This window comes from Hypanus sabinus, chromosome 17, assembly GCF_030144855.1.
Source record: "Hypanus sabinus isolate sHypSab1 chromosome 17, sHypSab1.hap1, whole genome shotgun sequence".
Classification (NCBI taxonomy): domain Eukaryota; kingdom Metazoa; phylum Chordata; class Chondrichthyes; order Myliobatiformes; family Dasyatidae; genus Hypanus; species Hypanus sabinus.
This window is the reverse complement of record NC_082722.1, coordinates 64,858,093-64,883,034: the sequence shown is the minus strand read 5'-3', so window position 1 is coordinate 64,883,034 and position 24,942 is coordinate 64,858,093. Positions and strand designations below refer to the sequence as shown.

The following is a 24,942-nucleotide window of genomic DNA, read 5'->3' as shown; positions in this document are numbered from 1 at the left end:
AATGGGACCAGACAGAATAAGAGTTCGGCATGGACTAGATGGGCTGAAAGGCCTGTTTATATGCTGCAGTGTACTATGACAGTATCATTAAAGGTGATCATGAAACCACTGACTCACTGTAAGAATCCACGTGGACAACTAGGGAGGGAAATCTGCCATCCTTATCCGTATGTAACTGCAGAACACTGAGATTGTAAACCAATTGTTACATCAAACCATTTGCCTCCTTCTTCTCAAGTGTATTTAGATGTGGGAGTAAGTCCTAATCTCGTGTCCCATTAGGGCTTGAGAGGAGTTTCTCCCTTCCCAGAACATCCTCAATACCTCAGTGTCCCATGTTGGCTGGATTGAAGTTTAACCTCTATCAAGCCCATCCACAGTAGCTCAAGTGATATTAATGCATCAGAAAGTTTCGACATATCAACACATTAGAAATGGGATTTGATGACAAAGACGAGCAATTCTACTTATGCTGTAAATCTGGGAGCCAGATGGGAGCTAATGGTTATCCCGGAGCTTGATGGCCACTATTGTTGGATACAGCCTTTGCAAAACCAAAAGAATCCACAAACTTGGGAAAATCTGCAGATGCTGGAAATCCAAAGCAACACGCAACACACACACACACACACACACACACACACACACACACACACACACACACACACACACACACACACACACACACACACACACACACACACACACACACACACACACACACACACACACACTCACACACACACTCACACACTCACACACTCACACACTCACACACTCACACACACTCACAGGAACTCAACAGACAAGCAGCATTAATGGAAAAGGGTGAGTGTAGGCCTCCGTTAGTCTCGATAGACCATCGATTTGCACCTTGGGAAGTTTCCAGGGCACAAGCCTGGGCAAGGTTTTTTTAATGGAAGACCGGCAGTTGCTCAAGCTGCAAGTCTCCCCTCTCCACGCCACCGATGTTGTCCAAGGGAAGGGCATTAGGACCCATACAACTTGGCACCAAAGGAAAAGAGTAAACAGTTGATGTTTCAGGCCGAGACCCTTCATCAGGACTGGAAAGTGTCACCATGCTCTGCTGCCATCTTGTATATGTTGACGGATTTGGATGAAGTCGGTTGGGAAACAGCTAATGTGTGACATAAACACTTCTTTTGATCAACGCACCACAGAATGCATTCTATCTAGATGCATAACGGCTTGATATGGCAACTGCGGGACTGGAGAAACTGCAGAAGGTTGTGGACATGGCTCAATGTATCACGGAAACCAGCCTCCCCTCCATGAACTCTTGTCTGTACTTATGGCTGCCTCACTAAAGAATCAGTATAATCAGAGACCCAATCACCCCGGAAACACTCTCTTCTCCCCTCTCCCATCAGGCAGTAGATACAAAAGCCTGAAAACACATACCTCTATCTCAAGAATAGCTTCTACACCACTGTTATAATACTATTAATAGTTCCCTAGTATGATAAGTTGGACCCTTGGCCCTTAGAATCCACCTCATTATAATCTCACACATTACCTGCACTGCACTTTCACTGTAGTTGTTACATGTTATTCTGCAGTGTTATTGTTATACCTTGTTCTACCTCAATGCACAATATGAAAAAAAAAGCTTTTCATTGCATCTCGGTACGTGTGACAATAATGAACCATTTCTAATTCCTGTTTAACATCCAGAGAGAGCAGCCTGTCGTTCCATGAATGTGAATGGGCTGCTCCAGCACTGAAGAATTTACCAAAGATGTCAGGTTCATACTTTCCAGAATGTATCAGTGGACAGGATGCTACCATTCCACAACTTTCCAGTCAATCTTGGCTCCTGTTACTATCAGCTCACTCGGTGTTAGAATCCTTTTGATCACAGTTGTTCAGTGTCACATCAAATAACCTAACACATCACCTGGGGCTCTGAGAGCAATGGAGCCAAAGGTTTGTTTTTGATATCTTTTTAGTGAAGCTTCAAATAAACCTTTCCACAGGAATCCTTTTTAGAGTAGACAGGAACCGAGGTGCCATCTTCTAAATAAATCAGTTCCGAATACTTTCCTTGGGCCCATGACTGTCTAGAGAGTTCTGTGTAGGACAGTGAATCAGTCAGGGGATTACAAGTATTGGAATGAAAATAAATAACTGCGGGCACTGAAAAACTGCACTCAAAGTGGTGAAGTGCTGGAAACCGAAGTGGGGCTAGTGCTGAAAGTCACCGATCTTCCATCAGAAGAGATAACGTGTCATATTTTGACAGTTCAGTTAGTGTTGAGTGGAGACATCACATCCCCCCTGCACCGTGCCGTCTGAGTTTTTGCCCAGCTGTAAAGAGAGGCTTAAAAAGTTCTGCAATATCCTCATGTCAACTGCAGTCAATAGGCTCACCAAATCCAAGCTTTGAACCATGTTCACATCTTACCCATTTGGACAAAGAACTGTGATAAATCAGACTGTTGTCCCCATTATTTGATTTCTCAATAACTCACTCTTAACAGTCAATTTTGGTCGATCTCTAAATATTTATTAGATTTTTTTTATAAGAAATACAGCATTGTAACAGGAGCTTGTAGCCCATCAACCCTGTACCACCCAATTACACCTATGTGACCAATACATCTACTAACCTATATGTCTTTGGAGGAACCCACACGATCACAGAGGAGACCATACAAACTCCTTACAGGTAGCAGTGGAAATAATCCCGGGTTGCTGGTGCTGTGAAGCGTTATGCTAACCGCTGCACTTCCAGTGGTTTTCCAATCCCAATTTAGGATCATGTAATTTCGGATACATATGCTCCAGTGTGGCAGTCTTGTTTACTTGCAAAGGACAATATATTTGTTGCTTGCTGTATTCTGTTTTATTGTGTTTTATGTTGTTCTGCTGACCGTGGTGGACATGTTATTTTGGCACTGGAATGTAAGGGCTGCCTCTGGCACACCCTCGGATATGTTAGCTGTTAACGCAAACAACACATTTCACTGTATCTTTCGATGTACACATGATCAGTAAATTTGAATCTTGAATATTTTTCTTTCAATATTGTTTGTCCTCTGTAACTTCTCTCCATCCGTGCTCTCTCCATCCGTGCACAGCATCAATTACAATTCACTCAGTCTTCCTCCATTTCACTTGATCTCACCTCCAACTCAATCTCAATTCATACCTAGGAAAAATCCACCTTTGAGAACATCTTCAGATTGGGAATAACATAGCTTTTGAATCCCACATGTTGTTAATGATAGAATCACTTGTTACAGAATGCACTGAGCGTGAATTAGCTCAAGCTCAGCAATAGTAATATAATGATTAAATTAATGGTTGGTGAACCCATATGGTTAATCTTGCCTGAAACTCACACTGATTCATTCTAATCCCATTGCATCTCAATCTTTCCTCTAACTCGAGATTGGGATATTTAGTTTCCCAGGCATCGTTAATTAAAGTGATCACTTGTTCATCTAGCACTGTAAATATGGCATAGGGATATCGTAGTTAAATTATTGGATGGTTAATCCAAATGGTTAAAGGCAGCTGAAGTGCATTCCATCTCTCTTAATATTCAAATCAATCTCTTCAAACACACATAGCATGACAGTTAATATTCCATCTCCTCTCCAACTCATACACTTCTGTGTTTCTTTTCTGAGATCTTTATCTCAACCAGCCCTGATGCCGTCCATCTGTTCGTCCACCTAGACCCTCCATTGCGCATCAGTCCATCTCTGTGACAGTCTATTCTGCTGTCTCTTGGGTGAGTTGAATTGATGGAGCAGTAGGTATGCCTCGGGGTTACTGTTTCATTGCTGGATTGGAAAAGCTGCCTGTATTCATGTAATCTGTTGTGCTCTTTTTGTCCGATATATTTTAGCATTCAGTCAAGGATCCCAAGACTGACCTTTCCCACCAAAATCCCAAACTAGATAAAACTGTTTATTCTCTCCACCTCCTCTATTCCCCACTCTGACCATTTACCTCTTCTCACTTGCCTGTTACTTCCCCCTGGGTCCCCTGCTCCTTCCCTTTCTCTTATGGTGCACTCTCCTCTCCTATCAGATTCTTTCTTCTCCAGCCCTTGACCTTTCCCACCTATTTGGCTTCATCTAACACCTTCCAGCTAGCTGCTTTCCCCTCCCACCTTTTTACTCTGGCATCTTCCCCCACCCCCCTTGGCCCAAAATGTCAATTGTTTATTCTTTTCCGGCGATGTTGCCTGACCTGCTGAGTGTTTTGTGTGTGTTATTTTAGATTTCCAGCATCTGTAGACTTTCTCGTGTTTCTGCTTATCCCCAGGAAATACAAATGCATTTTTGGATAGAGAGCAAAATGTCTTCAGAATCAGAAACAGGTTTAATATCACTGGCATATGTTGTCAAATTAGTTGATTGTCTTCTGACTCTCAGATAATGTAAATTTAATTTATAACCTAGCACAATGACTATGGCATAGCTCAAGCATAAGAATGGTGATAGAGTATTATTATGGGATTAATTCAGAAACCCAGAGTAGAGATCCAGAGGCATATGTTTCAGTCTCATCACAGAGTCTGGGGAGTTCTCGGTTAATTAAGTAACCTGGAATTTAATAGCCAGTGTTGATATTGTTGTAAAAATTCAACTAGTTTACGAATATCCTTCAGGGAAAGAATCTTCCAGTCTGGCCAAATGTGACTCTAGGCTCAGTATTGTGACTGTCATTCAAGGGAATTGGCTCAGCCAACCAATCATTCCAGGGGTAACTAGGATAGGGAGTTAACTCAGTGAACACTCCCCTCTTCCAACATTCTGTGAATGAGTATTTCAGAAGTGTAACTAAGCTGGCGACAAATGTAGCAAGAAAAAAAAATACGATATATTCTGCAAATGCTGGAAATCCAAAGCAATCCAACACACACAAAATGCCGAAGTAAATCAAAAGGTCGGGCAGCATCAGACAGTTGACGTTTTGGACTGAGACCCTCCTTCGGGACTGGAATGGAAGGGGGAAGATGCCAGAATTAAAAGGTGGGGGAAAAGGAGCTAGAAGGTGATGGTGAAGTCAGGAGGGTAGAAAAGATAAAGAGTTCGAGAGGAAGGAATGTGATTGGGGAGGAGAGTGGATCATTGGAGAAAGGGAAGGAGGAGGGGACCCAGGGAGATGTGATAGGTAGGTGAGAAGAAGTAAGAGGCCAGAGTGGGGAACAGAAGAAGAGGGGAGGGGGGGGGTGGAATCCTTTTTACCAGGAGGAGAAATTGAAGTTAATCAGGTTATAAAGTGCTGCTCCTCCACCCTGAGGAATTCTGGCTAATTTACACTTTAATACCCCTTGATTGCTGTCACTGACCAGATCTACTCACTATTATTGCTCTTGCACTAAGCTGATTGCAGATAAAATCATGCAATGACCCGACACAGAAGTAGACCATTCAGCTTTCTGCTTACCAATTATTTGCACATCTCAGCTCGGAGCAGTGAGATGACATGAAGTTCTGGATCAGTCAGAATTTGTGGTCAGATGAGTCCAACTGAAGAGTCTCGACCTGGAATGTTGACTATCCATTTCTCTGACCTGACCTGCTGAGTTCCTCCAGCGTGTTGTATGTTGCTGCAGCGTTTGTAACCCCCCCCCCCCCCGATCTCACATTTGGACCACAGACCACAGTAAAACCGAAGTGAAGTTTGAGTAAAGCGTAGCTTGTGTCTGTTAGCCCTGGTGAGGAAGTCCGCTCTTATGGTGGGAATTCTCCTCCATCGGGACATCTTTCCAATCTTGGTTTGTGATTAGCCCTTTGGAATGCCCTTTAAGCTATCCAGCATTGGGAAGAAACAGTGTTGGTTAGTGGTAAGTTATTTGCAATGAGGGTGATTTGAAGCAATATTTAGAATGTTATTCAAGTTGTAAAGTGCATGATGTATGTGCTGCTTTTACTAATGTACGGACATTGGGCTCCTCTAGGAAGGCCTGCATTTGTTGTCCCTCCTAACTGTCATAAGCTGTTGTTGCAGAGCTTCTGATCAAGGGGTGTTTGCACCTTTGATGGGAAAGGATTCCGGGACTGAGATCCCGAATGATGGGGGACTAATAGAATATTTCCTAATTAGAAAATTATGTGACTTATGGGGTGGTCTTGCACATTATGATATTCCTATCCTATGCCTCAATGAGTTACTTTAGTCATTTTGAAGATGCTACACACTGTTGGCCAGTAAGTCATAGACACGAGAGATTCTGCCAATGCTGAAAATCTTGAACAACACACACGAAATGCTAGAGAAACTCAGCAAGTCAGGCAGCATCTCTAGAGGGGAATAAACGATTGATGTTTTGGGCTGAGACTTCTCACCAGGATTGGAAAGGAAGGGGACGGAACCATCTTTCCCTTTAATCCATGGTTCTCTCTTATCAGATTCTTTCTTATTCAGTCCTTATCCCTTCTACCAATCATCTCCCAGCTCACATCATTACCCCTTTCCCCCTTGCCCTACCCATCTCACCTTGTGTCACCATATGCCAACTTGTCCTCCCTCTTCCCTCCACTTTCCTATTCTGGTTCCTGTCCCCTTCCTTTCCAGTCTTGATGAAAGGTCTTGGTCCTAGATGTCAACTGTTTATTCCTATCTATAGATGCCTGCTGACTTACCGCATTCCTCCAATGTTTTTTTTTGACTTGCTGTGGACCAATGGCGGATGGTGTGCCATTGCAGTGCTCTTTCCTGGTTAGGAGTGAGCGTTTTAATCACTGATGGAGCTGCACTCGTTCAGACTGGTGGAGTGTATTCCATCACACTCTTGACCTGTGCTTTGCGGATGGTGGAAAGGATTTAGGCCATTAGGAGGTGACTCACTTTCCACAGGATGCTAAACTGTTGTGATTACAGTGCATTGGTTTAGAAGTGATGGCAGTGGTTCAAAATTGGTACTGATTCAATTCACTTAATACTTCTTGGGGCTCCACTGACTTCTATATATCGAGTAAAGTTTAAATTGAACACCCTGTCAAAAAAGTCTCCTTAACAGCCTGTGTATGTGTTTCCCTTTTTGGATTCTCTGTAGCCTGGGGGCCTGGGGTTAAAACCAGCAGTGTAAGACCTTGGACATGGTTAAACAGTGACAAAGCATGCAGTGTATCAGCCAACCACACACAAACAGGCTGGTAGTCTTCACTTTGGTCAAACAATATTATGTTTGGCAGCTCATCTGTAAACACTACTCCTTTAGCGCAGCAACAAATTAAGGTGTGTTTTGAACAAACTGCGGTAATATTTGAGGAGCTTATTTGAGTGTAAGTGTGTCAAGGCACATTTAAATGTCTTCATGTTCTGCTGCCCCCGTGAATTATTCATCGATCAGCTCCAACAGGAGATAGGAGTACGTGGCTGAGTTTGGAGGGAGGGGAAATACATAGTGGGGCGGATTTTGAGTTGAAGGTTATCGCTTGCTGCCTGCCAGTCCAGATTATCTGGGGATCCTCCGTCAAGAACCCCTGCCACAAATATCAGGGAAGGACGGAACATTTGCCGACTGCCCACATTCTGATTTGTACCACGCCAGCATGGGAAGATGCCAAGTACTTGCCCACAGGAAAAAAGTTTCTAAAAGTAGTGGGTGGTAAAGGGGATATAGTAAGCCAGCGGATCGGAAGTTGTATTATTTGTTTTAGTATCACCCTCCCACCTGCTGCCTGTATGGTGTGATTACCCTTGGCATGCTTTGGTTGGAAAGGTGAAGGAGTGCAAAGAGCCATGAATTAAGATCTTGGGCCAGGCAGCAGGAGCAGAGTAAATTACTCAGGCATATGCCGTCATTTTTTGTCCCGTGTTAGCTGGGATCCTCAGTTTTCTGGATCTCTTGAGTTGCGCTCTGGTTTACCAGATCTGCTTCTGCCCAGGGTCGGAAGGCAAACAGAACTGGTTCAAAACCAGTGCTGTGATGTATAAGCAATGGAAATCAGACCTGCCGTTAGAAATCCTGAGAGCTCCTCATTGCGTCCAAGCAGGGCATTATGGGTCTGGCCAACTACACACAAGTAGCAAACAAGGTTGTTAGCAGGGTGTGACTGTACAGCAAATTTTTAAACACTGCGTCCATTAACAACACAGTATTACTGAGATAAGACTGTCTTTTCTGGAACACATCTGATTAACTAAGAATGACTTGTGAAAGAAGATTCTGATGAACAGCTAAAAGTGGCATTTAACATGTTAACAAATGGTTTCATAATTTCTCCCTTTGGTACAAAATCTAACTAGTCACAATAGAGGCAACTTATGAAAGTCAAATGCTTAAAGAGATTGCCTGAAAAGTCAGCAGGTACTGGAGCCTGTGAGGCTGAAGAGTGACAGAAAAGAGGTATATAAAATCATGAGGGAGATAGATAACTATGAAGCAGCCACAGTCTCTTCCCCAGGGTAAGGGGGCAAAGGTTAACTTGAGAGGAGTAAGTTATAAAAAGGACCCGAGGGGTAATTTTTTCACAGAGTGAAATGAAATGGTGAGTTTATGGAACAAACTGCCAGAGATTCAAACTTAAAAGTTCTAAGTAAATTTATTATAAAAGTATATACATGTCACCATATACAACTCTAAGATTCATTTTCTTGTGGGCATACTGAGTAAATCCATAATAGAATAATAACAATAAGAGAGTCAGTGAACGCCTGCACCAACTTGGGCATTCAACCAGTGCGCAAAAGACAACAAACCTTGCAAATACAAACAGAAAGTAATAATAATAATAATAATAATAATAATAATAACAATAAGTAATAAATATCAAGAAGATGAGATTAGAGTCTCTGAAAGTGACTCCATAGTTTGTGGAAACATCTCAATGATAGGGCAAGTAAAAATGAGTGAGGTTGTCCCTTCTGGTTCAAGAGCCTAATGGTTGAGGGGTAATATTGCTTCTGAACCTGGTGACGTGAGCCCTGAGACTCCAGTAAGCTCCTTCTTGGTGGTAATACTGAGGAGAGAGCATGTCCTGGGTGGTGTGGGTCCTTGATGATGGATGCCACTTTCCTGCAACCAAGCTTTGTGTAGATGTGCTGGGGTGCAATGGTGGGTATGGCTTTACCCATGATGGACTGGGGCATATCTTCTGCTGGTTGTGGTGCAATTATGACATTTAAGGTATTTGGACAGGAGAGAGGTTTTAGAGGGGTATGGACAACAAAGTAAAATGGGACTATGCAATTTGGTCAGCATGGGCAAGTTGGGCTGAAGGGCCCGTTTCTGTACAGTATAGTTCTATGACTGTCAATGGCTATGGAAGATATGATGGATAAGGCACTCTGAGATCTCATGAGGCAACCAATTCTTTTCCAAGCCTTTACCAGATGATCATGCTTCAACCTTACCCATTCTGTTGTTTACAGGTATCGAGCTTTCTTTGGCTCACCACTACCTGTTTGGTAGTTGTGCAGTGCACAGTGGGAAGTACTTAAATAATAATTTATTGCTTCTGATCAATCTCTGTAGCTGAGTCGCTCTTGTGGCGGGAAGTTTTGGTAACCACAGGAAGAAAGCAAAAGAGCCTCGATTTATTTTTAATTTAATTTTAGCTCCGAGAATGCCTCAATTGTGCTTGGCCACATTTGGGGGCACCAGTAAGTTTAATGGTTGTAAATGCCCTTGCGGTCCTAATGTAGAGATTAGATGCCACTGGGCCCTGAAGCCTCCAGTCTGTCAATGGCCAGATAAGCTCAAAGGCAGTGCAGGCTACCTATGAACCACTGACTCAATGGACAGGAGGAATGGTGGCACATGGACTAAATTATTGGACTATCAGTCAGAGGACTGGATGCATGAGTTCAAATCCCACCATAACAAACTGGGAACAAGAGGAAATCCGCAGATGCTGGAAATCCAAGCAACAAAAACAAAATGATGGAGGAACTCAGCAGGCCAGGCAACATCTGTGGAAAAGAGTACAGTCGACGTTTCAGGCCGAGACCCTTCAGCAAGACTCAAATTCAGGTCTGGAAACTATACCATTGAATAAATCTAGAAATTAAACTTGACTCAGTAATAATAACCAAGAAACCTCAGGAAAGGGTAACTGTCGTCATTACCCATACTTGTCAGTATGTGGCCTCAGACATAACTAGTGAAGTTAACCTTTAATTGCTTCTGTTCAGGAGTAATTGGGGATAGATAAATGCTGGCAGAGCCAGTGATATCCACTTCCTGTTAACAAATAAATAAGAAAGAACTATTTGACAAACATTGCATTATTTCCACTGAGGTTAGTCAATTCAGTTCCTGGTCAGTTTATCTAAACATTTAAGGTGCTGTGGTTATTTCAAAGCCTGGGCCAAGAGGTGAGGGTAAATGGGACCTGTTTTGGACCAATAACCAACAGCAAGTACATGGTAAACATATGTCTGAATTGGTGAGATAAGCAACATCTCTGAATGTACTTGAAGAAACAAAGAAAGTTTAGCTTTATTTGTCACATGTACATCAAAATATATAGTGAAATGCGCTGCTTATGTCAAATCAAGTCAATGAGCGTTGTGCTGGGCAGCCCACAAGTGTTACCATCTTTCTGGTGCCCACATAGCATCCGAGCAGCAGATACAAAATGCTGGAGGAATTCAGCAGGCCACAGCTGCCTGGCCTGCTGAGTTCCTTCAGCATTTTGTGTGTGTTGCTCGGATTTCCAGCATCTGCGGAGTTTCACTTGTTGGTGATTGGATAGTGTGCCCACAGGTCACTAAACCTGTCTGTTACATCTTTAGAATATGGGAGAAATCCAGATGGTTGTAGGCCGAATGTACAAAATCCTTACAGAGAGTAGCAGAAATGAAATCCCGATCTTACAGCTGGCGCAGTAAAGGGTTACGTTAACCACAATGTGCTGACCGTTCAAAGTAGCATTGTCAGCTAAAATTCGGTAGGATTTGTTCATGATAATCTCTGAACTTGTAATATTCATATTTATCACCTTCTCAGTACCAGTGTGTGTAAAAATTAGTTGTAACGACTATGCTGACTCAAGTTGAGAAAGCACTTGGATAACCGAGAGTCCTGTCTACCTTGTGAACACTTATCTTTTCTGAATCAGAATCTGGTTTACTGTCAATGACAGTTGTCACGTAATTTGTTGCTTTGAGGCAGCAGAACAGTGCACGACACAAAAATCACTACAAATCACATACGAACACACATAAATAAATAAATAAATAAATAAACCTGGACGAGCAAATAAATAAACAAATAAGATGGCTGGTAAACAGTGCAGAAGGTGAGCAAATACGCAGTGTTTATAGGTTGACAAACCATTCGTGAATCTGCCATTGGAGGCTAAGAGTCTGTGGTTGAAACATTGAGTGTGGGCCTCCTGGCTCCTACACCTGCACCCCAAAGGTAGTAATGCAAAGATGGCATATCCCGGGTGGTGAGGGTTTTCAATGACGGATGCCACCTTGAGACACTGCCTCTTGAAGTTGTTCCCGATGGCAAGTAGGGTTGTATCTGAGAACTGACAACCTTCTGCAGCCTCTCTTGATCCTGTGCATTGGAGGCTCCGTTCCAGGCTGTGATGCAGCGTCAGAATGTTCTCCACCAAATGTCTTTTTTTTAATGCTGCATTGGATCTGGAGTAGCAACCATTTCTTTACACTCGTGTGCTGAAGAATGGCAATAAACAGTATCTTGAATCTTGAAATCGACGCCCGAGTGTCAGTGTAGACTTATCGTCACATAGACATATAGCATGGTACATTCCCTACCACACTTACCAAAATTCCCATCTAACCTCGTCCTATTGGACCAGTATCCCTCAAAAACTTTCCTATCTGTGAACCTGTCACAGTATCTTTTAAATTATGTGGTTGACCCATGTACCTACCTGGTCAGCTCATTCCATAAACCCACCACTCTTTGGGTTGCCCCTCAGTTTCCTGTTAAATTCTCCTCTCTCACCTTAAATCTATAGCCTTTGTGGGCCAGATCGGCTGTTTCCAACCCATCTGATTCCATGACTGTGGGGAATGCAAGAACGTTAGAACTTCAGAACATCACATCATGTGATACCTCCGATCTGTTGTCATCATCTTTCACAAATTAAAAAAAAAGTGCTCAAGAATTGTTTTTCCTTGATGTTGAAAAGAGCCTCGTGCCTGAGCTCGCTCCCTGAACTTTGATTTTGACTTCAGTCAATGTTCTCTGAATCACTTTAACGCTTCGCCAAGCATCCAGGCTGCCTGGGAGATGTGGCATCTTTCCCACCGACATGAAAAATGCATCAGAATATTTTAGCCTTTCAAAGGGGGGGTCCCTGAGAGGTATCGGGCTGGCTGGAACCTTGCCAGGGGAGGCAGAGGCAAAGAATGAGGCAGTTCAAGGCGCTGGCTTGGAAATTACATTACTGACATTTAATATTGCATGTTAGCACAGAGGAGTCAGGAAGGGTCAGCAATTATCAGCTATAAGCCTAAGCCAGAGCATGGCAACCTCTTGAGAGCGGAAGCAGTTCACAACTGTAACTTTCCTTAAATGAAAATACAGCCAATGTCCCTCATCAAAGAGCTTGTCACCAGTGCCGGGGTGAGAGGGTTAGGGCAATCTAATCTGTGGTTCCTTGAATCTTGACCGAAGCAATCAAATGGGAAAAAGTGTGTGGGGGGGGGGGGGAATGTGTTTTCTGTGTCTCTCGCCTCTTTCGACTTGTCGCCTAGCTCATTGCTCTTTCTCACTGTTGTATTTAGAACTTGCTTCACTGCCAGCTTTGCAAAAGTATATAGATTGCATGTGAGTCTTGTTTGGTTAGAACCCCCTCCCCTCGGTGAGGAGAGGACAGTTAGTTGGGAAAGGTGCTTTAAAAAAAATGCAGAATATGCAATAGTAGCCCAAAGCCAGCAGTGAGATGCTGAGACTTGGGCTGAGATTGAGGAAACCACCCTACCCTCTGCAGCCCAAGGCCAATGGAATTTTTATCCTCGACCCTTCACAGTGTGGCTTCTGTAGGAGATGATGAAGCCGCAGCTGGTGCAAGCAATCTATTGCAGAACTGTGCAAAAATCGTAGGCACTTATATATAGCTAGGGTGCTGAAGGACTTTTGCACAGTACTGTATTTGTCAAAGTGCAACAGAGAGTGAGTTTGTATATCTGACAAAGGACGTTGGGAGTGGCGAGGGTGGAGCACTGGAGGAGGAGTGTGGGGCAGGTGGTAGGGAAGGAGAGCCAAGGGCAACGGGTGGCGCAAGTGCAGACACAGCCAGCCAGAGACACCAGGCAAGGTCATTTGATTCCAAACAATTGGTTTATTGATCATTACAGAATGTCTCTATGGTGCTTCCCACTCCCTTCCCTCTCCCTTCCCCTTTTCCCAGCCATGATCCCCCTCTCCCTGCCCCCTTCCCACTCTCAATCCACAATAGAGACCCATATCAGAATCAGGTTTATCATCCCTCACATATGTCATGAAATATATATATATATATATATATGTACCCGAGCCTTTTGCACAGTACTATACATGGGTACTAAGAGGGGACTGTAAGGTTTTGGAGAAAACTGAGGAAAGACTTTCACAGGCAAGGAGGCCTAGTGTTTCTGTATGAAGGAACATTTGTACTCAAAGCAGCAGGGAGGAGTTGATATTAAATGAATTTAGCTTCTTGGATCTATTTTGGTTCTGGGATCACTTGCTAACTGGCCCAAAGGGAAATCACCAGAGTTTCCCCACATATAACTCAAATCAAGATTGCTTTGAAAGGTGAGCTAAATTCCACTCATAGCCATAGTACAAGAATTCATAACATAGAATAGTGAAGTGGGGGAATAGACCATTCAGCCCACAATGTCTGTGCCAGCCATGATGCCAGATTGCTGTATAACAGCAGGCCATCATTATTCTCATTTTCAGAATGCTCCTTGATCCTTGCCGATGATTTTAACACATCATCTGAATAATGAATCAGCCTTGATTTTGGTTCATGGTGGGAAAAAGTCAGTCATGATTGAATGTTGATTCATACTCAATTGGCTGAGTGGCCTAATTCTGCTCCTATTTTTGTTTTTATAGCCAGCTCTACTTAAGTAATTTTTAATAACCTCTTGCTGTCTAATGAAAAGAACCAATTGCAAATTGAGTGTAAATGTCATAGAGGCTTGTATGTCTATTTGTAGGCCTTCAATCTAAGATGCAAATCAGATGCAAAAACCTTATTTCTGTTGTCTTTCCAGCCAGAACCAGTGGCCAGGGGGCCCAGTAGAGAACGAATGCACGCAGAGACCCAGCATCAGTCAGAGAAGGGACCCCCATCTATCACATCTCACCTCCTTGGGGCCCCTTACGCGTTTGGTCTCACTCACAGCACTGTTGTTCAGGACTCCCGGTTCCCTCCTCTCAAGTAAGTTAACACTAATGGTGATCTTCAAGATGCAGAGTTTTAACAGCGCAAAAGCAAAGGGCTTAGAGGACCATCTGGTCACTAATCTGTAGAGGCTGAAGCCACAGGGTTGCGTGGAGCCTAACAGAACACAGAAACTCCGGACCAAAGTGGTTGCCAAGATATTTTATTAGTTCTATGTTCCTGCCTGTCATTGAGTTGAGCTACTGATGCTGATGTTATGTTACAAATGCTGTTTGGAAAATTTACTGACACACAACCCAGGCAGTGTGTCATCTCTCAAAGCAATTGGTATCAGCTTGGCATCTGATGTGTCTGATTAAAGTTGGATAAGAGGTGGGATCTTTCTGTGCAGAAATAGAGAATTTGGTTACTGGTCGTTCTGCCTGTTTCATCTAAGCCTGTTAGCATGCATCAATGTCATAGAGACCAGCCCGCACACACTGCAGGATGAGATTGTGAGCCACGACTTGGTCTCTCAAACAGTTGTCTCAAACAGGGTGCACGAGGGTGACAGAAGGCCTGTACTCCCTCCCTCCTGCTGGGACAGTGCACAACTGCGTCAGAACATAATCCAGCATCAGCAACATCTAACTTCACATTGAAGCCTCAAGTTTGAAAGACAATTCTTCTTGCATCATGGATTATTTAAGGGTGTTGTACAAGAAATGTTTACAAAGAAATTAAGGTTTAGTGCTTGGTAAGGCCATTACATGAGTAAATAATGATTACAACTTGAGATTTTTAAAAACCCTTCTTTAGAGATGAACTTTAAATGCATTTACTGCAAAGAGGGTATCTCATTCTGTTAATCCATCCTGTAGAGGCCATGTATCTATTTTCTGTCTGTCTGTGTTGTATTTTGTGTTGCTCGTTTATTATGGGTTATGGTAATTTGTCAGGTGGGTTGGGGTGTGATAGAAGTAAATGAGCTGTCACATATTCACCCTTTATGTCGTTTTTAGTTTAGTTAGAGAAGGAGTGAGCCAGGGAATAAACATTTTTATACCACTCATTACTCTCACTTCACTAATTTTGCTAACCACACTTGTATCATCAATTTAGTTATTGCTATTTTTGATTGCCGTCTTTGCTGGTTTCGTAATGAAGGATCGAGCGTACTTTTTACAACTTGGAACTCAGTTATTTGGAGGCGCATCACGCAGTGTCGATCTCCCCCCCCCGCTCAGTCTCTCAGCCGTCTTGGTTTGTTTTTCAAGTAGCCTCTGCACCTCCCCACCCTTGAGCAAGGAGTGCTGTGAAAAGAAAATACCATCCGTCATCCAGGCCACGCTCTCCTCTCACTGCTCTTCTGTACTGCCATCGGGCAGGAGGAACAGGAGCCTCAGATCCCACACCAGCAGGTTCAGGAACAGTTACTACCCCTCAACCATCAGGCTACTGAACCAGTGTGGATAACTTTAATCACATTACTAAACTGACTCCATAGCCAAGGGACTCACTTTCGAGAACTGTACCACTCATGTATTGTTAATATTTTTATATAAATTCTATTCCATTTCTTTATTTTCCTGTAAATGCCTGCAAGAAAATAAATCTCAAGGTTAGTATCTGGTGATGTATGCAGATATTCAAACTCAAATTCAAAGTATGTGATGACATACACAGAAATTCAAACTCAAATTCAAAGTATATGGAGATATACACAGAAACTCAAATTCATATTCAAAGTACGTTTACATTATCAAAGTATGTATGCAGTATACAACTCTGAGATTCGTTTTCCCACAGAGAGCCATGAAATAAAGAAATACCATGAAACCCGTTTAAGGAAAGTAAAATCAACGCCCCCACATTTTTAAAAAAAAAACAAATCATGTAACCAGCAATTAAAAATGAGTGAAAACACAGGGTATAAAACACAAAATCAAAAGGCATATTTCAGTTCAGCTCAGTGTGCTTTGTTAATAAATTTACTTTGAACATCGATTTGTTTCTAGAGGATATGTACTAGCTTGAAAAAATTAAACTCTTTGTGATTTTGTTCTGCACAGTTTGCAGCGCCCGGTTCCTCACGTTGTTGCGTCTGGCAGTGTGCAGGAAGATTACCTTCGCAGCTTCCGGCCGTATCACACAGGGGAGGAGCTACGCATGCCTGCACTGCCGCCAATGGGGCTCGAGGCAGCTGCCTCTGCCTACTATCACTCCAGCTATCTTGCCCATCATCCATTCCCTCACCCAGCTTTCAGGTAAGACACTTCCCCCAGCTTCCTGTAACAGCTCAGTTACATCGAAGGAATCTTCTACCATAAACCTACATTTTAGTTCCATTGCCCTCTGGTTGTGTCAGAACATGTGCCTTGTGTAACATGAAGCACATGTGCATGACCTAAAGAAGCGTGATGTGAGGTGATAAACTCGAGATTCCACAGATGCTGGAAATCCAGAGTAACACATACACACACTCCTGGAGGAACTCTGCAGGTCAGGCAGCACCTATGGAGAGTTGACATTTCAGGCTGAGATCATTCATCAGGAGTGCGTCTGGTTCCTCAGGCAGGATCATACAAGCCAATCTCTGTCTATGCAGACGCTAGGTTGTCCACTGCTCTCTTTACTTCCTGGAAGTAAATTCCCTATCCCTATCCTGGGCACAGGAGTGGTTGAGCTGATCCGTTGCAGCCTTGGCCTCCTCCCTTCTTCCTAATCTTCCTCCTCTCAAAGTCATCACCAGCTCTTTCTCCACTCCTGCCTCTGTTGTTCACTGCTGAAAACTCCTCCCAAGTTTCCATTGCTTCCTAGCCCTTTATTCCAGATCTTCCTTCCTGATCGGTCTCTGTTCTTCTTCTGCTCTCGTCTCTGCTGTCTGTGTCTTGTCTCCCACCATGCAAATAACGATTGCCCCCACCACCCTCATGTCCCCCACCCAAATGTTCCTGTACTAGCTGCACCTTTGCTGGTCTCTCAGTTTTGAAATTTCCAACCTTGTCCTCCACTTTTGCACCACCCTGTCTCCTTAACCTTAACCCACCCTATGACCTAGTGTATGGTGACACATATATAATTCGATAGTAAATTTACTTGGAATTTTGAAGCTTTGACACTCATCTAGCAGTAAAGGAAAGAGGAAATTCCCCCACTTTGCATCTTGTGATCACTGTGGCATTGGCTGAGCACAGCTCAAATTGAACAGATGTCACGATGGCAATTGTAATGACTTATGCTGAAGTAGTGTTCTGTCTCTCTTTCGGAATGTGCTCATTTGCTTTTCGGCTGACTTAAGGAAAGATTTATTTATTTCACAGTTGAGTGGGGAGCAGGCCCTTCCAGCCCTTTGAGCTACGCCGCCCCAGCAAGTCCTGACGAATCTGATTAACCCTAACCTAATCATGGGACAATTTACAACAACCAATTAACCTACCCAGTACATTTTTGGACAGTGGGCTGAAACCGGAGCAGTTGAACAAAACCCATGCATTTCACGGAGAGGACGTACAGGTTCATTACAGAACTGTGCCAGAAATGACCTCTGAACTCTGGAGCACCGCGAGCTGTAATAGTGTCACGCTAATCGCTGCGCTACCGGTTTGCCCACATAGCAACCAATTTTTCAAACAGGAAGCTCTTACACATGGCAGTCTGAAACTATTACATCATATAAGACCGTAAGACATGGGAACAGAATTAGGCCATTTGGCCCATCGACTCTGCTCCACCATTTCAACATGGCTGGTCCATTTTCCCTGTCAGCCCCAATCTCCTGCCTTCTCCTATATCCTTTCATGCTGTGTGCCAAGGTACAGTGAGAATCTTGTCTTGCAATAAGATCAGTTCATTACAACAATGTACTGAGGTAGTACAAGGTAGAATAAGAGTTATCCAGAAAGTGCAGTGCAGGTAGACAATAAGGTGTAAGGTCATAACAAGGTGTAATATCAGGTCAGTAGTTCATCTTATCATACTAGGTAACTGTTCGATTGTATCATCAGCAAACTTGAATTTATCATTCCTGTCCACACCACCAGATTCAGGCGGTCATCAGCTGATCCCAGAGGCGTCCACTGGTCACAGTTTCTCAATCGGAAAATAGCCTGCATATTGCTACTCATTGATTCCCGTCTGTTAATTAATCCACACTTTAATATATTACGGCAATAATGTGTTTTCTCATTGTGTTTAATAATCTCTTAAGTAGTACCTTATCAAAGTCTTTATAGATGTTCAAATATTTCAAATCAATTGGTTTTCCCTTATCCATTCCGCTAAAAACTGTTAACAGTTCAAACATCATTTCCTTTCATAAATGCATATTGACTCTGCCCAACCCTATTATTATTTTCTATATATCCTGTTCACACTAACTTAATAATAGATTATAGCGCTTTTTCTCGCACTGATGTCATGCTAGCTATAGTTTCCTCTTATCTTTGTCACTCTCAGAGGGATCTAGGTGTTCCTGTTGTGTGAATGCAAAACATTAGCAGGCAATGTATAGCAAGTTGTTAGGAAGGCAAATGGCATGTTCATCTTTATTGCTGGCGGGGTGATATTGAAATTTTGAAATAGGGAAGTATTGTTGCAGTTGTATTGGATGCTGCTAAGGCCACACTTGGGATGCCATGGTAGCGTAGTGGTTAGCACAACGCTCTTTAGCTCGAAGCTCACAGTTCAATTCCAGTGTCCTCTGAAAAGAGTCTCTGTACATCCTCCCTGAGGAATGCATGGGTTTTCCCCGGGCGCTCCAGTTTTCTCCCACAACCCAAAGGCCTACTGGGTAGGTTTATTGGTCATTGTAAATTGTCCCATGATTATGTCAGGGTTGCCAGGGGTTGCTGATGTACCATGGCTGGAAGGGCCTTCTTCTCGCTGTATCACTAAATAAATAAACATTCAGTGCTGTGTGCTGTGTACAGTTGTAATTCCTTTACTTAAGACAGGATACAGAGGTACTGGAAGCAGCTCAAAAGATGTTCACTACATTTAAAGGCAATAGACAATAGACAGTAGGTGCAGGAGTAGGCCATTCGGCCCTTCTAGCCAGCACCGTCATTCACTGTGATCATGGCTGATCATACACAATCAGTACCCCATTCCTGCCCTCTCCCCATATCCCTTGACCCCATTATCTATTAAGAGCTCTATCTAACTCTCTTGAATGCATCCAGAGACTTGGCCTCCACTGCTTCTGGGGCCGAGCATTCCATATATCCACCACTCTCTGGGTGAGAAAGTTTTTCCGCATCTCTGTTCTAAATGGCCTACCCCTTATTCTTAAACTGTGGCCTCTAGTTCTGGACTCACCCATCAGCAGGAACATGCTTCCTGCCTCCAGTGTGTCCAATCCCTTAATAATCTTATATGTTTCAATCATAGATAGATTCAGGCATAGATAGAGTAGACAATATCTTTTTCCAAGGGGTGAAATGCCTAATACGAGAGGGCATGCATTTAAGGTGAGAGGAGTTAGTTTCAAAGAAGGTGTGAGGGGCAAGATTTCACTCAGTGGTGGGTGATGGGAATACACTGCCTGGGGTGGTGGTGGAAGCTTTAAGAGACATTTAGATAGGCACTTGAATGTGAGGAGAATGGAAGAATATGGTCATTGTGTAGGCAGAAGAGATTAGTTTAGTTGGCCATTTGATTAGTAATTCAATTGGTTCTGCACAACTTTGTAGGCCGAAGGGCCTGTTCCTGTGCTGTGTTGTTTTATGATAAGTGTTGTATTTGGACAGGTGGCTAGGAAAGATTTAGAGAGATATGGGCCAATTGCAGGTAAATGAGACCAGCTCATTTAGGCATGGTTTAGTTTGGCCAAAGGGTCTCTTTCCGTGCTGTATAGCTCTGTGACTCTTTATGAAGTTGTTGGTTAGGCCCCACTTGGAATGTTTTGTACAGTTCTGGTCACCGTGCAAAAGGAAGGATGGGATTAATCTGGGAAGGATGCAGAAAAAAACTTGTGGGCATGTTGCCTGGACTGGAGGGATTGAGTGATATAGAATAATTGGATAACTGGGACTGTTCCCCTGGCATGAAGGAGGCGGAGGAGTGAACTTACAGAGATACAGTATATATGTAGCTAGGATGCCTAAGGCTTTTGCACAATACTGTGTATTTGACAACATGGAATGGAGAGTGAGTTTGTAAATCGGGCAGAAGCACAGGATGTTGGGAATGATGAGGGTGGAGCACTGTGAGACAGGTGGCAGGAGTGTGCCAGAGGCAGGGGGTGGCGTGGGCACAGACACACCTAGCCCTGAGACACCATGCCAGGTCATTTGATTCCAAACAATTGGTTTATTGATCGTTACAGAACGTCGCTCTGGGGCTTCCTGCTCCCTCCTTTTTCCCAACCATGATTCCCCTCTCCCTGCCCTCTTCCCACTCTCAGTCCACAATAGGGACCCATATCATCGCAATCACTCACATATGTCATGAAATCTGTTTTGTTTTAACAGCAGTACAGTGTAATACATAAAATTACTAAAATACTGTGCAAGTGTCTTAGGCACCCTAGCCTTACCATGTGTAAAATCATGAGGGCCAAGGATAAAGCGAATGGCTGCAGTGTTTCCTAATGAGGAAGTTTAGTTGCTGGTGAGAGGGGAGAAATTTATAAGGGACGTGAAGGACACGATTTTCCACACAAGAGGGCAAGAGGGACAGATGTATGGAACGAGCTGCCAGAGAACAAGCCTCCTTCACTCCAGGGAAAGCAGCCCCACCTTATCCAATTGCTCTTTATAACATAAACCCTCCAATCCAGGCAGCATTCCTCACACAGAGAGTCAGCATGAGTGAATTGGGCTGAACGACCTTTTTCTATGCTGTGCAACTCTTTGAATTAGTTGAAGTAGTTTCCAAGCCATCACAGAAAACTCAGGCTTCTTAGCTTTGCAGTTCTTTTTTTTTTTGAGATTTAAGTTTCAGATTGTAGTAAATCACTTGCAATTTTTATATAAGATCCTCTATGATCTGATCGCTTTTCCCGAAGGTAAGCCTTTCGCATTCCGAGATGCAAGAACTGAAGTAGCCTATTCATTTGGTTTGTCTGGTCTTTATATGGATTAAATTGCTCCATGAGTACTGTATTTCCCTTGTTACATGCATCTGAATACTCCTGATCTGTACCATCCCTAACATAACTATTGCAGTTTGGGTACCTTTAATAAGCACAGCAATGTTCTCTGCTTCTTAGTTTTCTGACCTTTTTCCTTTGTTCTGCCTGTATTCTACAGTAATTCTGAAGACCGTTATTCTTAAAGATTACCCTGCCTTCTTTTGTATCTTGCCTCCTCTGAAAAGCGTTTACTTTTATTGGGTGGGAGGTGCAGGAGCCTTGGGTGCCACACCACTGGGTTTAAGAACAGTTGTTGCCCTACATCCATCGGGCTCCTGGACTGGCATGAATGTCTTCCTTCGTCTTAGCGCTACACTGACTCCTCAGCCTGCAGAATCACTTTCCGAGACTCTGCCATTGTCATGTACGGTTTTTCATGCATTCTATTGTTCTTCTGTATTTTCCTGCAAGAAAATGAAACCTCAAGGTTGTATATGATATACACATATTAATAACAAATTTACTTTGAAGTTTGGAATACCTTGGAATTTTTGCAATTATGGGCATTTCTTTCTAATTGTGCCATTAATTTGCCCATCTTGTTAACGAATGCTGTGTGCATTTTGATAAAGAGGCTTCAGAGCAGCTCGAATCTTGTGAGGACAGACAGAATGAATTGTAGGTTAGATAAAGCCTCAAAAGCAGAGGAACGATGGAGCAGCAGCGAGCATACAAAATCCATCTCTGCCACCTACCGCTTGTTGCCTGGAAGATTGTAAATTTGGATAAGTGCCTATAAATATGAAATACCATCGAGGTCATTGTGATGATCAGCGAAGGTTGGATGGTTTCCCAACACTCGTTGCTCGGATTTGCACATGAAAAATGGATTCAAAGACAGCTGTCATCAGTGAGTGTCTCGCTTCTGGCAGGAGCCAGCCCCTTTGGAAAGAGAGGGCATTTCAGCACAAGTAAAAACAGTGTGCAGTACATCCTCTGTTCTGTGAACATAAAACACCGAGCTGGTTATAAACAAGGCCATGTGTGTGCCCTTGTGCTCACACTGCTAGGTTTCTTTCTCTGCAAGATTCTGCCGGCAATGTTTTGTAAGGCAATTATGACTGAAGTCCATAGATACAGTAGGACCTTGTTTAACAACGGACAGTTCAGAGGGACAGGGCTTCTTTTGTTGATCCGTCCTGCCTGGATTTTCTGCACGGCTTTGCTTCACTGTTGGCCACTTTCCTTCACAGTTCTCCAGTTTCCCGGCCTTTCTCTAGTCCACAATTAATTCCACCTTTACCAGGGCTATCCACGAACACGTCTCAATGCCTCTTAAACATTGCAATTATACCCCCCTCCCTGTTTATAGCTTCCACTGGCAGCATGTTCCATATACCCACTAACACAGAAGCTGTGTACAAGAAGGGCCAGAGTCGCCTCTACCTCCTGAGGAGACTGAGGTCCTTTGGCATATGCAGGCCCCTCCTTCACACATTCTACCAGCCTGTTGTCACCAGTACAATATTCCATGTGGTGGTGTTCTAGGACAATGGCATCGACACGGGTGATGCCAACAGGCTCAGTAAACTGATTAGAATGGCTGCCACTGTTTTAGAAGTCAATCTGGACAATGTTTCTCACTCTCTGCATGCCACTCTGGCATGCCATTTTTCAGTAATAGACTAAGTCAAGTCACGTCAACTTTTATTGTCATTTCAACCATAACTGCTGGTACAGTGCATAGTAAAAATGAGACAATGTTTTTCAGGACCATGGTGTTACATGACACAGTACAAAAACTAGACTGAACTACGTAAAAAGAAACAACACAGAGAAAGCTACACTAGACTACAGACCTACACAGGACTGCATAAAGTGCTCAAAAACAGTGCAGGCATTACAATAAATAATAAACAGGACAATAGGGCAAGGTATCAGTCCAGGCTTCAAGTATTGAGGAGTCTGATAACTTGGGGGAAGAAACTGTTACATAGTCTGGTCGTGAGAGCCTGAATGCTTCGGAGCCTTTTCCCAGACACCAGGAGGGAGAAGAGATTGTATGAGGGGTGCATGGGGTCATTCATAATGCTGTTTCCTTTGTGGATGCAGCGTGTAGTGTAAATGTCCGTGATGACAGGAAGAGAGACCCCAATGATCTTCTCTGCTGACCTCACTATCCGCTGCAGGGTCTTGCGATCCGAGATGGTGCCATTTCCGAACCAGGCAGTGATGCAGCTGCTCAGGATGCTCTCAATACAACCCCTGTAGAATGTGATGAGGATGGGGGGGTGGGAGATGGACTTTCCTCAGCCTTCGCAAAAAGTAGAGATGCTGCCGGGCTTTCTTTGCTATGGAGCTGGTGTTGAGGGACCAGGTGAGATTCTCTGTCAGGTGAACACCAAGAAATTTGGTGCTGTTTTACGATCTCTACCGAGGAGCTGTCGATGTTCAGCGGGGAGTGCTCGCTCCGTGCCCTCCTAAAGTCAACAACCATCTCTTTTCTTCACATTCAGACAGGTTATTGGTTCTGCACCAGTCCGTTAGCCGCTGCACCTCATCTCTGTAAGCTGACTCGTCGTTCTTGCTGATGAGACCCACCATGGTCGTGTCATCGGCGAACTTGATGATATGGTTCGAGCTGTGTGTACGGCACAGTCGTGGGTCAGCAGAGTGAACAGTAGTGGACTGAGCACGCAACCCTGGGGATTCCCCCGTGCTCAGTGTGATGGTGTTGGAGTTGCTGCTCCCGATCCAGACTGACTGAGGTCTCCCAGTCAGGAAGCCTAGGATCCAGTTGCAGAGGGAGGTGTTCAGGCCCAGTAGGCTCAGCTTTCCAATCAGTTTCTGAGGGATGATTGTGTTGAAAACTGAATTGAAGTCTATGAACAGCATCCGAATGTACGTGTCTTTTTTGTCCAGGTGGGTTAGGGCCAGGTGGAGGGTGGTGGCAATGGCGTCATCTGTTGAGCGGTTGGGACAGTACGCAAACTGCATGGGATCCAGTGAGGGGGGCAGCAGGGTCTTGATATGCCTCACGACGAAACACCAAAGAATGCTACATGGGTCATTCTTACTCTTGGCCATTAGGTCCTATAATGAGTCAAGCTATAGCCAGGGATGTGATGACCCGCTCCTGTTAGACTGTTATTAGCCTCTGTTTAGCTCTGTTTACCATACCCTGCTATCACAATACTGCCATTATCTCTTATCTGGATGATGTGAATATGCACCCATTACTGTATAATATTATGGTAATTCTTACACTACCATCTTATCAGTGTGAACTTGGAAATCTTGTACAGCTTATTTTTAAGACAACTTTAATTTTTATTCTTCTTCTCTTCTAATATTTGTATATCTATACACCTGCAATGCTACCATGACACTAATTTCCTTTGGGATCTATTTAACTTCTGTATGAAAGCTCTGGCCCACTTTTAAAACTTTTCCCTCTCACCTTCAATTCCCCTGTCTTGGGAAAAGGACTGTGAACATTCACCTTATCTATTCTCCTCATGATCACCCCTCAGCCTTTTATACGCCAATGAAGGCAGTCCCAGCAACGGTGGTGGAGGC

The 24,942-nt window shown here is 43.6% G+C and overlaps 1 protein-coding gene across 21 annotated transcripts in view; it reads left to right on the top strand.

Annotated features, from left to right (window-relative positions):
* Positions 1 to 24,942, top strand: part of gse1b (Gse1 coiled-coil protein b) — a 709,689-nt gene that overhangs the window by 624,583 nt on the left and 60,164 nt on the right. For all 21 annotated transcript variants that reach the window (XM_059993212.1, XM_059993213.1, XM_059993211.1 and 18 more), the window contains 2 exons: positions 14,179 to 14,345; positions 16,361 to 16,555. In XM_059993212.1, coding sequence (XP_059849195.1) covers positions 14,179 to 14,345; positions 16,361 to 16,555 — 362 coding nt within the window. The remainder of the gene's footprint in view (positions 1 to 14,178; positions 14,346 to 16,360; positions 16,556 to 24,942) is intronic.